This window comes from Microchirus variegatus (genome assembly GCF_963457635.1).
Source record: "Microchirus variegatus genome assembly, chromosome: 12".
NCBI classification, from domain to species: Eukaryota; Metazoa; Chordata; class Actinopteri; order Pleuronectiformes; family Soleidae; genus Microchirus; species Microchirus variegatus.
In genome coordinates this window covers 18,512,161-18,529,096 of record NC_139813.1, presented here as the reverse complement: position 1 = coordinate 18,529,096, position 16,936 = coordinate 18,512,161, and the positions used below count along the sequence as shown (strand labels likewise).

At 43.2% G+C, this 16,936-nt stretch overlaps 1 protein-coding gene across 1 annotated transcript in view; it reads left to right on the top strand.

Moving 5' to 3' along the window:
* utrn (utrophin) overlaps positions 1-16,936 on the top strand; it is a gene marked incomplete at both ends in the record, with an annotated part of 145,607 nt that overhangs the window by 44,344 nt on the left and 84,327 nt on the right. The window contains 20 exons of the mRNA XM_083898443.1: positions 27-155; positions 764-934; positions 1,113-1,169; positions 1,398-1,562; positions 2,151-2,288; positions 2,417-2,512; positions 2,626-2,799; positions 3,529-3,701; positions 4,589-4,739; positions 6,305-6,480; positions 6,868-7,003; positions 7,916-8,065; positions 8,172-8,324; positions 8,407-8,508; positions 8,671-8,791; positions 9,098-9,315; positions 9,437-9,554; positions 9,660-9,865; positions 10,613-10,767; positions 10,893-11,082. Coding sequence (XP_083754569.1) covers positions 27-155; positions 764-934; positions 1,113-1,169; positions 1,398-1,562; positions 2,151-2,288; positions 2,417-2,512; positions 2,626-2,799; positions 3,529-3,701; positions 4,589-4,739; positions 6,305-6,480; positions 6,868-7,003; positions 7,916-8,065; positions 8,172-8,324; positions 8,407-8,508; positions 8,671-8,791; positions 9,098-9,315; positions 9,437-9,554; positions 9,660-9,865; positions 10,613-10,767; positions 10,893-11,082 — 2,979 coding nt within the window. The remainder of the gene's footprint in view (positions 1-26; positions 156-763; positions 935-1,112; positions 1,170-1,397; positions 1,563-2,150; positions 2,289-2,416; positions 2,513-2,625; positions 2,800-3,528; positions 3,702-4,588; positions 4,740-6,304; positions 6,481-6,867; positions 7,004-7,915; positions 8,066-8,171; positions 8,325-8,406; positions 8,509-8,670; positions 8,792-9,097; positions 9,316-9,436; positions 9,555-9,659; positions 9,866-10,612; positions 10,768-10,892; positions 11,083-16,936) is intronic.

The following is a 16,936-nucleotide window of genomic DNA, read 5'->3' as shown; positions in this document are numbered from 1 at the left end:
TTTGTTTTTTTTCCCTGTCTGTGCAGAGTCACCAGAGTGAGGTGGAAATCTTCGACGAGAACGTGGCTCACATCAGCACCTGGCTTTATCAGACCCAGATTCACCTGGATGAGGCTGAGCGGCTCGCTCCGACAGAGAGGCAGAAGGTGGTGCAGGTAATAATAATAAGAGAGGAAATCTGCATGATAAGAGACGCCTAACAGTCCCTCAGCATCTGAAGCGTTAAATGCTATTAAAGCCTTAAGACTATGCATGAAGTAAATCAGTTTATGCCATTACACATTTAGGAGTGTCAAATACAATTGCTTTATGGAAATCGCAGCCTCTGGCAGGGAAATGCGCTCTGCTGCAATCCATTAAGGTGCACTCCTCCTGTTATCGTCAGGGACAGAGCGATTTAATGTGTTTTCACATGAAAGAACGAGTGAGCAATGATTAGTCATTTATAAATGTGTCATTTGTGGATTTTCTTCTGTTGCGGAAGAGATTTATATTATTTTAAGACGAGCTTACTGAACAGTATTGCAGATTAACCTCTCTGGAATAAAAAGAGAGAGGGACGGATTAAGGAAAGATAGGAAAAGCCTTCCTCTCACCTCGCTCACTGAAGGTCTAAATATCAGATGTTTCATGGCCCTGATAACCTTCATCAGTACATGCTGTGCTCAGCTCTCGAGGCTACGCTGTCTTTCAATTTGAGAGCGAACGACTAATAGCATGAGCTGATAAAGAGATGACTATCAGCTTTGCCGTGTGTCCTCAGAGCATGCTGGAGGAGCTGGAGGACGTCAGCATGCGCGTGGACAATGTGAGGGACCAGGCCATTATCCTGATGACCAGCAGGGGGCCCGCCTGCCGGGACGTCGTGGAGCCCAAACTGTCTGAGCTGAACTGCAACTTCGACAAAGTTTCCCAGCATATCAAAACTGCCAAGGTACAAAAGCGTGGAGTTGTTGTTGTTGTCGTTGTTGTTGTTTGTGCGCTAATGTTTGTAACCATCTGTACCAAATGAAATCTCGCTGTGAGATTCAGCCGCACAGAAAGTAAAAGCTGGCAAATGGAAAGACAGTCTGTTCACTCGCTGCATCTGTTCCTCGTCTTGCGGCGTTCAGATGATGACCAGCCTGGAGTCAGACAGCGCAGAGATGAACCAGCCTGCACATCAGCAGGTACAAAATCAATCTCATGTATCATGTGAGCAAAAACACAAAAAGGAAACATGATTTAAAAACTCCATGTAGTTTCGATAAACCAAGTGTTACTAAGAGTTTTTGGTGACTTGAATTATACGTAACTGATTGTTTTCTCGGAGCATGCAGTCAAATGATGACATTAATCTCACTGGGCCACTGGATTGAGTTGCCTGAGGTGTGTTTTCCCCTCCTCTTTCTCATCAGGTCATCCACGGCCTCGATATCAGAGTGGAGAGTCAGAGTCAGGCTCCATCTGCCGAAGCTGTGCTCTCCAGCGAGATTAAAGACCTGAAGGCTGAACTCCAGGATACACTTAGATCTCTGCAGCAGCAGCAACAGGAGCCAGTAAACATCCTGGATGATGACAAGGTACAAAACATATCACCTTTCATTTCATTTTCACTCCAGAACTTAAAGGGTTGAAATATACGAGCAGCAAAGTCGTAATTGCGTCACTAAATCTGATTCATGGTCAAAAGTTGCAGTTTCTAATCCTTCTCAAAAGGAATTTCAAAAAGCACACTTCAAAAATTGCTCCAGGTCGACTGTTGTTCTTCTTTCTGTCTCTCTTAACCTGTTGTTTTATGAATTATTCTCTAAAAAATACAGCAGGCCAGAGGCTTCAATATATATAAAGCTGCCACCTTGATAAGACGAACTTTGATTGGGCATTTCAAGACCTAACAACTCTGGAATTCAATCTTTGTTATCAAGGTTTATGACGTTAAACACACCAGCTGAACACATCTGACCAATCCGGAGCAAGGTCATTGTCCCAGTTGGGACGCTGTTATTGTGATTTATACAGTATTTTCCTGAGAAGCGTCTGCAGCGTCTCCACTTCAAGCAACTTGTTGCTCGTTTTTAAAGGGAATCATTTACAGATTTTGTCAGTTTTTGATGCCAAATGACAAGAATATACAGCATATAGATTTATATTGACTCTCTTTGGGACAGATGGACGAGGAGAAAGCCAGCGTAGAAGAGGTGCTGAGAAAAGGCGAAGTGTTGCTGCACCGAACTTCAGACGAGGGCCAGAGGGAGGAGCTGAGACTTCTGCTGCTGCATCTGCAGAGCCAGTATTCTGCTCACAGAGTGAGATGCTCTTAAAAGAAGTCTTTATTAAGCAGGTGCTCGCCACACTCGTACGCAAAACAAAGCGATCTGTCATGTTTTTTTTTTTTCCCCTCTCCCTCTTGTGTGAATGCGTGTGGCTGCTTTAGGAGCTGAGGGTGCTGCGAGTCAGGCAGGTGCACGTGTCGTCAGAGTTGTCGCCCCCTCGCACCTTCACAGAGGAGACGATCGAGCCTTCGGTCGAGGTGAGGAAAGTGCACATGCACGTTTAATAATTCGACAACTTTTTTTTGTTTTTTGTGTGACTTTGCTGTTATAGGCTCAAATTATGTTTTTTTTCTCCTTCTCTGTGCTGCAGGAAATGTCTGCAGTGGAGCGCAGCAGCAGTGTCCCCTCAGTGAGTCCCTCCGACTACCTGTTGGACATCAACAAGTTGCTCCTCGCCATGGCCGACAACGAGCTGCTCCTGAACTCCTCTGAGCTCAGCGGGGGGCTCTATGAGGACTTCTCCAGCCAGGAGGACACGCTGAAGGTCAGTGTGACAAACGTGTGCATGCTAGCTTTTATTTAACCGCGTAGAAAATAGATAGGAAGGTTAATAGTTAATAGAAACCTTTGTTTTGTGGCTGAAATAGAGGTAGACTGATTCATTTGTTGGACGGATTTTAAACAAGCTGATTGGTATTTCTCAGTGTATTATTCCTTTTTTTTTTTCTTCCACAAGTTCAGTTTTTGATGACCCCGTTTTATTATTTAATATTTGACCTGTGCCAGGAGGTATACGTTTTCACCAGAGTTTGTCTGTCTGTCTGTAACTCGAAAAGTTGCGGATGTATTTGGACGAAATTTTCAGGAAATGTCCACAATGGGACCAGGAAAAAATGATAAAATTTTAGGCACTATCCATAGACGATATCACTATTTTTATCGCTATTTTGTGGGCGGCTGAGCTGCCTTGGCGGAGGTCTGCGCTCTCCGAGTGCTTTTCTAGTTAGCTTATGTATTATTTCGTATGTATGTTATCATTTGTTGTGGTTACACTGTAAAAAAAATAACATTTCATCAGATAAGCATCATATATCAGGCATTGGCTGCACTGATTTCTGAAAATTGGCATCATTTAAAGATAAACAAGTTGACTGCTTTGTTATAAAATATATAGGAAATTCAATTCAATTTAAATGACTCACTATTTAAAATATCAGCTATCAACACTGATAAAACTGTCGCTTTTAAATCGTTTTTATTTATCTCTTCACAGAGCATCAAAGTGAATCTGGAGCATCTGAGTGACCGCGTCACAGGGATCCACGAGCGTCAGCCCGATGCCATTCGTGACGCTTCGCCTCCTGAAGTGACTCAGATCGCCGACTCTCTCACGCAGCTCAACGCAGAGTGGGACCGCCTTAACCGCATGTACAGCCACCGCAAAGGGTGTGTGTGTGTGTGTGTGTGTGTGTGTGTGTGTGTGCGTGCGTGCGCCAACCTCACAAACAACCGTTCTGTAGATAATCATAACGCTTCAATGTAGTTCTATTTAGAAAATGTGTAAATGGAAAAGTGTGGATATTCAGTCAAACCACAGTCAAAGTGTCTCAGTCGCAGTGGGAACAGATAAACACAGCACAGACACACATTGACCTTGGTTCCCATCAAAAATCTACCCCCACCACCATTCCCTCACTCACTCATTCACTTACTCTCATGTATAAATATATATATATACACACACACACTGGGCGACCTTTCCTTCCATCAGCACAACTCCTTGGGCATAAACAGTCTGCATTTAGCTCAGCATACTTTGTTCCATGCGAGAATAAACAAGTAAGCTAATTTTGTCATAAACGCTGAAGTCGTCCATCTGTAATCACAATAGCCTCGAGGCACCATTAAAAACCAAAAGAATGGTCTATGCTTTATAAAAATGTACTCCTCCAAACTCATTTCCTCACCTCGTCTTTCAAAATCAGATTTGTTGTGCTCTGAAAGAGGAAATAGCCTTTATAATAGAACATCTGAGTGATCAAAATCTCTTCTTTTTCTATCAGGCATTTTAAATAATCACCCACTTGGTCTCTGCTGATTTTATTCAGTCGGGTTGCTGTGAACTTTCCAGTATTCTAGTGTTTTAATAAAAGTCAGCTGTTTCAGTTTTCCTCTTATCACAGTCCTCAGACTTTTCCAGTGGGTGAATATGGTTTTATCAATAGACAACACTTCTGTAATAACTTAAAAAAAAAAAATCTGATTTATTTTTGACCGCATGCCGCGTGTTTGCATTAGTTTGTGTTAACGTTCTTTCTTTCGTTCTACTGCAGGACCTTTGACCGAGCCATCGAGGAGTGGGGACAGTTCCACTGCGACATGAATGACCTGAACCAGCGGCTGACCGAGTCCGAGACGCTGCTGTCCGAGAGCGTCGGTCCTGATGGACAGCTGGACATGGAGTTGGCACGGCAACACCAACAGGTTGGTGGAGGGTGATGGAGTGTGTAGAGGAGTGTGTGTGTGAGTGAGACGCATGGATACTGGGATATACTACACAATGTACCATTAGAACACTGGAGAGATGGTTGCTGGAAATGTGCCTCTATACACCTATGTACATATTCCATTAAAAACCAGACGTTTGCAGCTAGAACAGTCGTACCACATTTACAATGTATAGAGTGTATTTCTGATTCATTTAATGTTATATTCATAGAAAATAGTGCTTTTCATAAATTTCTAAGTGACCCCAAACTTTTGAATGGCCTTGTATGTCACGTGACGTAAAAATATTAAATCCATTTGATCGCATCACACCAAAGACATTCAAACATTTAAAAATGTCGTGTCTAAATTTAAATGATCAACAAATATTCAAATCATTCTCAAATGACTTCACAAAGTGCAGATTAAGCCGATCACCTCCACACTGTGTTTCATACTATAGTGGCGTTGAGATCTGGTGTAACCCAGTTTGACGTCTTGTTCCTACTCATCCCTGCTCTACAGGTGCATCAAAACAAACGCCCCCATAAATCAGTCAGGTCTGATAGTTTTGCTTCACATTTTCAGATGATGGACACAGCATACAAAAAAAGTTACACACTGCAGTTATAGCTACGTTTTTTTAAAAAAATGTCTTATTATATATATTTCAACAGCAAGACATCAGGAGGACATTTGTTAGCTCAATTTTTTTTATTTTGTATTTATTTAACCTTTAACACCTTCTGGTTGTTGTTGAGTTTTGGGTATCTATATACTGTACATATATATGGATATATAGACACACTATTTGATATGTTTGTGCTGATATCAAGCGATTACTTTCCCATGATGCCACAGTAATATGGCTGAAGTAATGATGACTAAATGGTTGGGAAATGTTAGACGGAAGATAATTGCATTTTTTTCCCCAAAGGGAAAAATGGGCGCTGTACTGTAGCCGAGAAACACTCCGCACATCCAACTGTTCATTATGCCGAGCGAGAAATGAATCGCGGAGCGAGATGAGAATCTAATTTTTCTTTGTTTGATTACCAAAGAGGCACTTTGGTGTCCGAGGGGGGAATTAAAACCTCAGAAGGCCCGTCATTATCGCTGACGGAGCCACTGCCATTAACACCCTTTATCAGTGTGATGTTCAAAGCTCAAGCCACAGTCTGTGTCTCCTTCACTCCCTTTAAAAAAAAAAATGAAATGTTATCACTGTTGCTGAGTAGTGTGATGCGAGATCAAGCGGACCCCGGGAATTGAGAGATCAATTAGCTGACTCGCAATCACTCACTCTGCTTTACACATCCGTCTTGGAAAGTCTCGCTCGATAAAAGTGGGGAGGCTTAAATCTTGATCTGCCACAAATCAAGACTGCGTGTCAGTCAAAGATTTGCCTGGAGACATGGACTAAAGCAGGGGATTTGGCCCGGGAGTCAGTCGGCTTATAAAGTTTGATTGATCCCGTATACCAACTTTTTTTTTTTTTTCTCCTATCTTTGTCTCTGTCTCTCACACATCTGTCTTTCCTTTTCATATGGTTTATATGTTAGGAGCTGGAAGAAGGCCTGGTCAGTCACCAGCCTGTCCTGGCTGTACTCACCCGCAATGGGGAGCAGATAATTGGGCAGCTGTCATCTCTTGATGGACCGCTGCTTGAAGAGAAGCTCGACAACATCGGTCAGCGTTGGAGAGCTGTCAACCGTCAGGTCCTGGACAGACAGCGCTGGTATGGTATCCATGGAAACGCACAGGATGCAGCTCTCTGTAAATAAGCCTGTATGAATTGAAGATTTAGGCAATTGGGATTCTGACAAGTGTGTCTTTATTTTTATTTTTGTAGAAGACAGTGAAGTAGGGCTCACTGTCCTTCACTCCCAGTCTTTGTTTCTTTTAGATGATTAATTTATTATTCGTGAAAATAATTATGATTAATCAAACATGAAAAATAATTGTTAGTTGCAGGTCTAGTTTTTTTTTATCTGTGTTTGGCAGGTTAACATGATTAGTGTGGCCAATACATTTGTAAATGTAAATTTTATAAATTGCATGAAAATCCTTTATCCAAGTATGTGACATAAAGTCTGTGTATGAATGTGTGTGCGTGTGTGTGCAGGCTCACCGGTGAGGACCCGGCCTTTGCAGACCTGGTGAGGAGACGCACAGAGTTGGCTGTGTGGCTGGAGCAGGCGGAAAACGCTGTCAGCTCCCTCCCCGTCACCGCAACTGACAAAAACCTCAAGGAGCTCAAGGTACAAGCCCACAACATGCCAGTGTTATTGTGATGCACAGAGAGCTGGTAGAGTTGGAGGCTATTTTTATGGTCATCCCTTCCCTTTTTTACTTCATTGTAGGACCTACACAAGTTGCACACTGTATCTCTGCCTTCGGCAAAAACCTGTCAGACTCTGCAAACATACACAAAAATAACCTAAATCTCTCATTTTAAACAATGCAGTTTTGTCTGTTTACTACAGCATCAACCTTTTATTTATCCTTGTTCAATTACACTTTGAAAATTACTTTAACTGACAATGTGTGGTTAAGTACAGGATTTGTTTCACTGCTTTTCAGTACGTTTACAGTTTAATGAGCTAAGGCCATAGTCCGACTAAGATAGGCAACTTGAAGAAGAGTAGAAGATCATGTACTGGCTGTGTACGTCTGACTCCGCCTCTGTAGGTGGCACTGTATCTCTCTATAAGCTAGTGCGTACTGAATCATGTGTTTTTGTCAGTCCAAAAGTCGGCCTTAACTGTAGCTTTCGCTCTCACCGATGCAATCTTTTCCAACAACAGTACTGTAGTTTATCTATTACTGGGTCAAAGATTGTGTAGTACATTTTGGTGCATGAGCAGAACGCCAAGTTTGACTCCAGTCCTACTCCAGTCCTACTCCAGTCCTACTCCAGTCCTACTCCAGTCCTACTCCAGTCCGACTCCAGTCCGACTAAACATATACAGTACATACAGGAGTAACCGAACTATGAATTTCATTATCTATGTATGTTAGTCCGACTAAGACAAACTTCGACTAACTTGTCTATATGCCATTAAGAAAGCCATATTATTGTCTTAGTCTGACTAAAATTGGACTTTTAACATGCATGTAGGATTGATTCTCTGTGAAACTAAAGAGTCGGTGTATACTTTATGTCCTGTCAGGCTCTTGCTGAGGAGATGGATGCGCAGAACGAACGCCTCGGTTGGCTGAACAAGCATGCGCCTCAGATCCTGTCCAGTCCCAGCGTGAATCCTCAGAGCAGAGACCAGAATGTTGGCAAACTGAGAGCCATCAACATGAGCTGGAGCAAAGTGAGAATGTCGTACCGGTGCCGAATCCAAGTTCATATGCCAAGTTTTTTTTTTTTACATCACCACTTTATTAGTTCATCCTCTCCACTCTCCATTTACCCTGAAGGTGACTCATGATTTGTTGGACAAGGTGGGGGAAGTGGAGGCCAACCTGAAAAATCACGCACACTTCCAAGACAGAATGGACAGACTCACTGACTGGGTCGTTATCACGCATCAGACAATCATAACCAGAGGCTTGAATCCGGGGCAAGCACAGGTAAACTGTTTTTTCTATTCTGAATGCATCAAAACACAAAAGTCTTTGTCTGAAATTAGCTATTATTTGTTATCACATACAGGCTCTGGAGGTCTCCATGAAGGACAGGAAGAAGGACCTGGAGGAGCTGTTGGCTCATTCTATTGAGCTGCAGAGAAGGCAGCAACTGTTGCCTCAGGAGAAGGTCAGTGTTTTCATCATAGAGTAAATAAATAAATAATTAAAGCACCAGTTCTCTTTGTAGCATATATTTACACGATATTGCAGCATAGTTAATGCATTACAGCTCACATTTTCCACCTTGTCATTAATTACTCGCCTGCGTCTGAACCTTCACGTGTGCTAGATGAAGGTGGAGCAGCTGGCGGCTGATTGGAAAGCCTTGGACGTTCAACTGAGGGAATCGCTTCAGCCACCAGTGTCTCCGTGGACGCAGCGCGAACACGTCGTCCAACACCAGCAACTCGGTAAAGAAAAACATGTTTTATTAGAAGAAAAAAAATGGATGTGAGTAATGAGTCAAATTTTAAAGTCTTGATTTCAATCATGAAATATTGAGGAACAGCTAATTAAAGGTGATTAATAAAATCCTGGTTGTAAAACTAAAACCAAACGCTAATGCCTAATTTATCATGATTTATTGTCATGCCACTATCCTCAGAGAGCCGTTTGGCAGCACCCGCTCTCTCCTAACATAATTAATGGTCATGGCTCAATTTCCTTTTAAGTATGTTAAGAACACCTTGGCTTAGAGTTTCTGTTTTTTGCTTCAGTGTCTACAGTCCCCTCTGCCGTGCAGATGGCCAGCCTGGTTAGCGAGGACCCGCATCACCAGACCCCGCACACGCTCGACACGGTGGCGCCCACTGACCTCAACGAGACGGCCACCGAGCTGGCAGACTGGCTACTCCTCATCACGCAGATGCTCAAGTCGAACATCGTCACTGTGGGCGACACGGAGGAGATCAGGACCACTATGGGACGTCTTCAGGTTAGATCGGATTACAATTAGATTAGACTTTATTAATCTCACACTGGGGTCAAGTATGACTAGAATGAGCAATACATAATAGGAAAGTATGTGATACCGTGTACTGTGTGTATTCCTCCAGGTGACGAAGAGTGACCTGGAGCAGCGTCACCCACAGCTGGAGGACATTTTCACTCTGGCACAGAACATCAAAAACAAGACCTCTAACCTGGATGTTCGCACGTCCATCACTGAAAAACGTATGAACACACACACATTGTGTACTGGTGTCCAAAAACAGTTAGTAAAATAATCATCATCATTTCTGCCTCTCCTCATGCTGCACATGGATTTCGTCTCTGTAGTGGAGAAGGTGCGGAGCCAATGGGACAACACTCAGCACGGCGTCGAGGCACGGCTCCAGCAGCTGGACAACATGACCGTCCACAGCAACCAGTGGGAGGAGCAGAGGAAGGAGGTGATGGCTCTTATTGGACACAACGAAGGACGCTTCCACAACCTTCTCCAGCAGTCCAGAGATCCTCTGACCAAACAGCTTGCTGACAACAAGGTGAGGGACAAGCTTCAAACTTTCTCTTTTTGTCTTTCAGGTGTCCACTCACTTCCCAAACTTAACTTCATGAAGCACTGAGATCCATTTTCACTGTCATATAATTCTGTAGAAGGCAGGAATGAATAAACCTACCTCCTGCAGTATAATTTTCAACCTTAGTAACATTCTTATCACCATGTCGTCCATAGTTTTAATTCAGGATGATGACCTGACCAAGAGAATTGAGGAGTCTTGTGGGTGTTTGACGCAATTACAGAAACCAAACACTAGAGGGCAACTGAGTTTAACACAATCCAATACCTTAGTTACACAGCTGTCTACCTGAGGTTAATGTGGTCTTCTAATATTGATTAATTGTACATTTAAAAAGGTGAAGTGTACCTTTTGGTTTCTCGGGGGTCTTATGTGGAAGATTTATTTGCTCTAGTAGATGAATTAAGAATAATAACGTGGCCTTGTGAATACAATTTCAGAGTCTTACCTAACCTGCAAAATTAAGTAGAGGTTAAACAAACAGTGTCCTCCAGCAGGGCAGGGGAATGACTCATTTCTTTGTGTTATTAAATGCCTTTTAAATGACGTTTGATTTAACCTAATTTTAGGTGGGAGAATGTTTAATAAATAGCCAATGCATAAAAAAAGCGGACTCTAAAATCAAATAACAGGCATGAAATGCAGTTTTGAGACACAACTGTCAGATTTTTTCAGCGTCGTGATCATGACCCAGAGTTTATCGATTCACAGGTGTTTCTTCAAGACCTGGGCCGAAGCCAGGGCGCCGTCGCAGCCTTCAATGAGCTGTCCAATCATCTGCTGAGGGAGTACTCCGCCGATGACACCCGGAGAATCAAGGAGGTCACGGATAAACACAACGCCGTCTGGAACGGCATCAACAACAGGTGCCACGCAAACCCTGTCTGTTAATCCAGTCTCTGTGTCTGTACGCACAGAACATCTCGTAACATAGAACCAGAAGCTGCGACAGTCATTTAATATCTATAAATGATGTGTTTTTGATTGACAGGGCGGGCGACCGTTACGCTCAGCTGGACAATGAGCTGAAGGGTCTGCAGATGTCTCTCAGGGAGCTGGAGTCCTTCCTCAAATGGCTCCAGGAGGCGGAGACCACCGTCAACGTTCTGGCCGACGCCTCCCAGAGGGAAGACCTGTCGCGGGACTCCGCCCATGGGAAGGACCTGAAGCGGCAGCTGGAGGTAGGGGGCTGTAAATTATTAGAGGGACTCTAATGTGTGTGTGTGTGTGTGTGTGTGTGTGTGTGTGAGACTCTACGCGCAGGTGCTAGCCTATTATCTCCGTGTCATCCTCCATTAATGTGTCCTTCAGGAGCAGCAGAGGAGCTGCAGTGTGGTCTGTGTAAATGAGAGGGGTGAACAGAGGGCACGTGATTGCTTGTATGCACTGAGAGCGGCTCATTTAACATCTTGTTCGATGCTACTTAGGAATTCAGAGCGTTTGTGTGCGTCCGTGCTTGTATTTGTTACCTGTTTGGGACCTTTTCTGGCATAAACACTAGACCAGTAGTCCTCATGGAGACCAAATCCTGGTCCCTATAAGTCAAAAAGTAATTTTTGAGGAACTGGTTTAGTCTAAATTTGAATTGTTGTTAATTAGGGTTAGGGATAATGCTTTGTTTAGGCTGCCCAAATGAATGAATGAATGAATGGAAGTCAAAGCAGTGTCCTGAGAAGAATAGTTACATAAACATGTGTGTGTTTGTCATTTCCCCAGACCTCCTCTCAGTCATTTTATGCTTTACGTAACATTTTAATCACTTCCTTTCCACGGATCAAACGAGCTTTAATCTCTCCTTTTTAATATCACACTCAAGTTAAAAGGTATTAAAATAAAAGAAAATACCTTCCGTGACAGTCTCATATATTTTGGATTATGCAAAACCTCCCTTTTTTCAGAAAGTCAGTGATTTCTGCTGTCGATCTTCGCATAAACATAAACTCTGTGTCATTGAAATAAAGCCGCAAAGTTGTTCATCTTCCAGAGCTTAGTCCGCGTCGGCTCAGTAATAACATTGTCGCGAGTGCGTGAGTGCTGTCATTCCCGTTTACAGTGGCCAATCATTTAAAAACAGACCAAGGTCACGGTGAATAATTACAGCGAAAAGCGACTGCTGCATGAATGACGGCAGAGACGTCTCATAATTAATCAACGTGGTGCGACTTCAACTCGTTTTTTAAGCCTGGGTTTGATTTGTATCTGATGTTAATTGTGATAATTGGCAAGAAATTGACATTATTCAAACATAATCCATCACTAAAAGTCCTTTCACAATGTTAAAGGGCACAAAGTGGTGGACATTGTCGCCGAGAAGTTTGTCAAAGTCAGTTCTAATAGTGTATGTGTGCGGTGGTTTGACTTAACCCTTTAAGGTACGCACCAATTTGGCATGTGGCGCCACCTATCGCCGTCAAACAATCATTTCAGTCAGTAGAGTCTCAGCTGCCGAGCAACCACGGGTTGCCAGTTATGTTAGAAAACTAAACCAAAAACACCTTGGTATTTTGAATTTGGATGTAGTAACCGTTTTTGGCCACATTCTTACAAATGGCACCTTTAAAGTGTGGTCGACCAAATGGTTGAGAAGTAGAACTGCAACTAACGATTATTTTTGTAATCGATTAATCTGTAGATTATTTTCTCGATTAATCGATGAATCGGTTGGTTCATAAAATGTCAGAAAAGTTAAAAAACGTTGATCAGTGTTCGTCAAACCTGGAAATGACGATGTTATCGAAAGTCTTGTTTTGTCCACAAACCAGTATTATTCAGTTTTAATGATTTCTTTGTTCCGTGGAGCAAAGAACAAAGAAGAGCAAAGAACAAAGAAACTATTCACATTTAAGAAGATAAAACCATCAGAAATCTTGTTTTAATAATGAAAAAAGCTTCAAACCGATTATCGATTATCAAAACAGTTGACGATAAATTTAGTAATCGATTAATAATCGATTCATCGATGAATCGTTTCAGCTCTATTGAGAAGTACCGTATCTCTCAGTCTCCGTTGGAGTCAGAATTGATGGATGGCACTTAAGTTTAGAAAGTGGGTTAATGAAAGAGAGAGACAAACTTGGAGCCACAGAGGACGAGTGCTGACATCGGCACTTGTCGTCGTCGTCGTCCCCCCCCCACACACACACACACACACAATGACTGCTCTGCTGCAGTTCAGCGTCTCATTAGTGTAATCACAGTTTTTGGCCACAGGTCATTGCCGTTCTGTCGGCCGGTTTTGAAATCGAGCCAACCCTTCGAGATGTACAGTAACTGGAATTCCCTGAGAATGTTGAGGCTGAATGCACTAAGGAAAAAAAAATAGAAAATGACATACTGATGATAGACAGAACCACAGTAATCACCATGTTATTATATATAATTTCCCCCCCTGCAATTGCATTAATATATGTTTTCTTATAGGCTGACGCGCTTCCTGACATTACTTATGGGGTTATTTTGGCACATGTACTGTTGTCATATACCATTTTCTGTTGTGCACTGTGAGTTATTCATTTTCTTCATCTTCAGACCTGAAAATCCCATTTCAATTGAACGATGGCACCAAAATAAGCGTTGTATTGCTCCTAGTGGCTCTGGTCATACGTTATATAAGGCCCAGCGCCACACATTATGCACTCCTAGTGGAAGCTATAGCAGAAATGTCATCCAGTGGAGGAGTGGAGTGCAAAGGCTTTTTTTTAATCGAGCCTCTTTACACCGCGAGTGTATTTGTGCAAAGTGAGCAGCGTGGACAACCTCTTAGTTGAGACCTGTTGCCGTTTGCCTGGGCACTTTCTTTAACACGCGAGTCAACAAACACTCCATCAGTAATTCCTTGTGAAGCTTGAGTTGAGACTCTGTGGAGCAACTTCAAATGGATGCTGTATCGAGTTTAAACCTCGTCCAAACTGAACTCTTCGCGAAGCTTAACCGTGATCCCGGCTCTCAGTTGAACACACACGCGAGTCGGTGAATGATGATTATTGTAGTCGGCTGCGGAGGCAGGCTTGTACAGTATTGTTGGTTTAAAGTGTTTATCTCTGCCTCTGGTTTTTCATTCTTCAACAGTACTATAATATATTCCATAATGTCACTTTGCGACCATTATCGTTGTAGATATGCGGATCCATCGTTTGAAGAGGTGTGTTTTTTATCCTCACACTTTTCTTTCATCTGTCTGAAAGAGGGAATGATTTTTCTTTCTCACAGCCGCTGTCCGACAAAAAAACAAAAAAACACGTCCAAACTGAAAAACGTCATGGAGATTATGAATAGATTTAAAATACCCACTTGTGTGTAATAGTGTTTGGTCAGCGGCTCTGCAGAGGCTGTCTGAGCGGCTCTTTTATGATAATCTGGAGCTGATTGTGCACCTACAGCATTTCTGCTTTAACTTGACTTCCTCATTTCTTCCCCTTTGTCTCTGGACGTCATCTCCGCAGTGCTTGTTTACCTCAAATAGGTTTTTTTTTTCTTTTACTCTGATAAAAATGCTAACAGCGTTTCTCCACTTGACCTTCCCGTGCGCTCTTTTGTCCTGCTCAACCTTCCTCACACATTTTTATTTCTCTTTATCTTCCATCTGCTCTTCTTCCAGTGAGTCACCCCTCGTTTCTTCTCAGTTAAACTCATGTACCATAATTACACAAATGTGTTAAAGGGGACATATTATGCTAAATCAACTTTTTAGTCATATATTATCATATATTTGGGAATCTGGAGGCCCTGTGAGTAGGCAAAGTGTGAAAAAAGATGACTCACCCATGTTTTTGTGGTCCACCTCAGTCTAAGTGCAGGAGATAAAACATGCGATGTTCACTTCCGCACGCATTGCTACGTCACAATGACACATTCCTGGAATTGTTGTCTCGTGGAGCTCCGCTTTGTCCCTAAAAAACGGCCGGAAGTCCGCCAAGTGTTATATTCTAGGCTGCACAGTGCAGCACAGAGTTCTACACAAACTTCCAGCCTCAGAGGTTTTTACGTGTCCATATACATTTTATATATGACGGCAATAATGATTTTCCAAATGCTAACTACTGTTAGCTGCCGGAGCCTCAGTGACGCTGACGTAGTTTCCTGTGTCTCATTTGCATTTAAAGAGACAGACACTTAAAAGCGAGTGTTCTGAACAGGGCTGTTCTGACAGGGTGATTGAACTGCTGTGGTGCTTCATCCTTAAGGTATTTTGACCAAATCATGTCACAGAGATGTTCACTAGGACACCAGGGAACTAGGTTCACTTGGATAAATAGGATTATGTCTACTTTAAATTAAAAATAAATATATAAATTAGTTCAAGACTCCCACTGACCCTGACCCTGATCTACATGTCATCATGGTTACATTAATTAGCCCACAGTTGGACTTAGTGAGCGATGATACAGTCTTTGGTTATTTGGGAGGAAGTTCACAGTGAGGGCATCCTCGAGATGAACCTTCAGGGTCACTTTTCTTTCACGCCGGTCTGTAAAAATGTAAATGTGAGAACTTTCGCAGCTACCGACACACTCGCTCATCTCTCTGAAGTCATGGTTCGATGCACGGCTGAGCTGTGGCAGTGTCGCTAACGTTTTCCAGGGGGGCAGAAAATGAATGGGACTTTCACATCGGAGAGAACCATGGATGCATGAAATGACTCCTCCCCTCCCTCTGATCATCACTCTGTATGTGTGCGTGTGTGCGCGCGTGCATCTCATTTGTGCGCCGAGTACTCACTCACTCACTCACTGTTGCTCTGGCTCTCTCTTTGTCTCTTGCTCATTGATCTGTTGGTTGCCTTTGCGTAATGACATTCTCCCTTCATGGCGGAGGCAGTGCTTTTCTCCCTCTCACACTATACCACTTTTGATCCGTCTCTCTCCGTTTTCCTCTCCCCATCTCGTTCATCTCTCTCTTTCCGTGGTCCAAAAATGATTCCTCTTTCTCTCTCTCCCCCCTCTGTGCTCCTCTCACTCGTTCCCTCTCTCGCTCTCCCCGTGTGGATCAGCGGCAGTAAAAAGTGAGCAGCAGCAGCGTACGAACAGCTCGTGCAGTGCAACAACTCGTGCCTTCCTCTCTTCTTCTTCTTCTTCACGCTTTCAGACACTTTCCACTTTTCTCTCCCCCATCATCTTTTCTCCTCATCACGCACCTCTCGAGTCTGCAGGGTGAAACGTCACAAGTGATTTGTGTGATTCTTTTCTGGCTCTGCGTTCGGGGTGCGCGTGTAAATGTCCGCGTGGAGGAGAAAGTGAGTGTCTTGTCTTGACCGGCTTCCTGCATCATCGTTCTGTGTGTGTGTGTGTGTGTGGGTGCATGCTTAGAGCTTTGTCACAGTCTCTATATAAATAGTAAGAGAGAGACTTAACCGAGGCTGCGCTCACTGTGCAAAGTGTGTTGTGATTAAACACAGGCGGCATGCTGAGCTGAGTAAGTGTGTGGTGTGTTTTTTCTCTCTCTCTCTCTCCCCGTGTGTGCGTGTGTGTGTGTTTGTGTGTGTGCGCGCATCACGTCAGCTTGGCTGGGGTCTGGTCGGCTGGCTAGGGAGAGCGAGAGGGAGAGGGAGAACAATATGAGCGGGGTAGGGCAGTGCTAGCATGCAGTTCAGGAACAGGCTGCTGCAGACTTGTAGCAGTCTTAAGATGATGGCCATGGTCCGGACCTCCCTCCAGAAAGTGGTGGTCTTCTTACACAGGCTCCAGAGGATGGCCATCTCCTCGCCGCGCTACCAGAAACTCTGCAAGGTACGTGTACTCCTGAGAGAGAGAGAGAAAGAGAGAGAGAGAAGGCTGGAGGACTGAGAGTTTTTGTTGTTTTTCTCCTTCTTTTTATTTCTAAATGAGACAAACGTCCTCATACCAAACTTTTATGGAGTTGAGGCTTTTAAAGTCTTTTTTTTTTTTAAACAGTATTTTATTTACAATTTTCAAGGCTGTTTTTGTGTGTGGTTATAAGCGGATTGTTTTTAATTACAGAAGTCGTTTCTGTCACTAAATTGTCTTTATATAATTAATTTTCTCCCATTTTTGGTCTTGTCGGGGCATTATGTGTGAT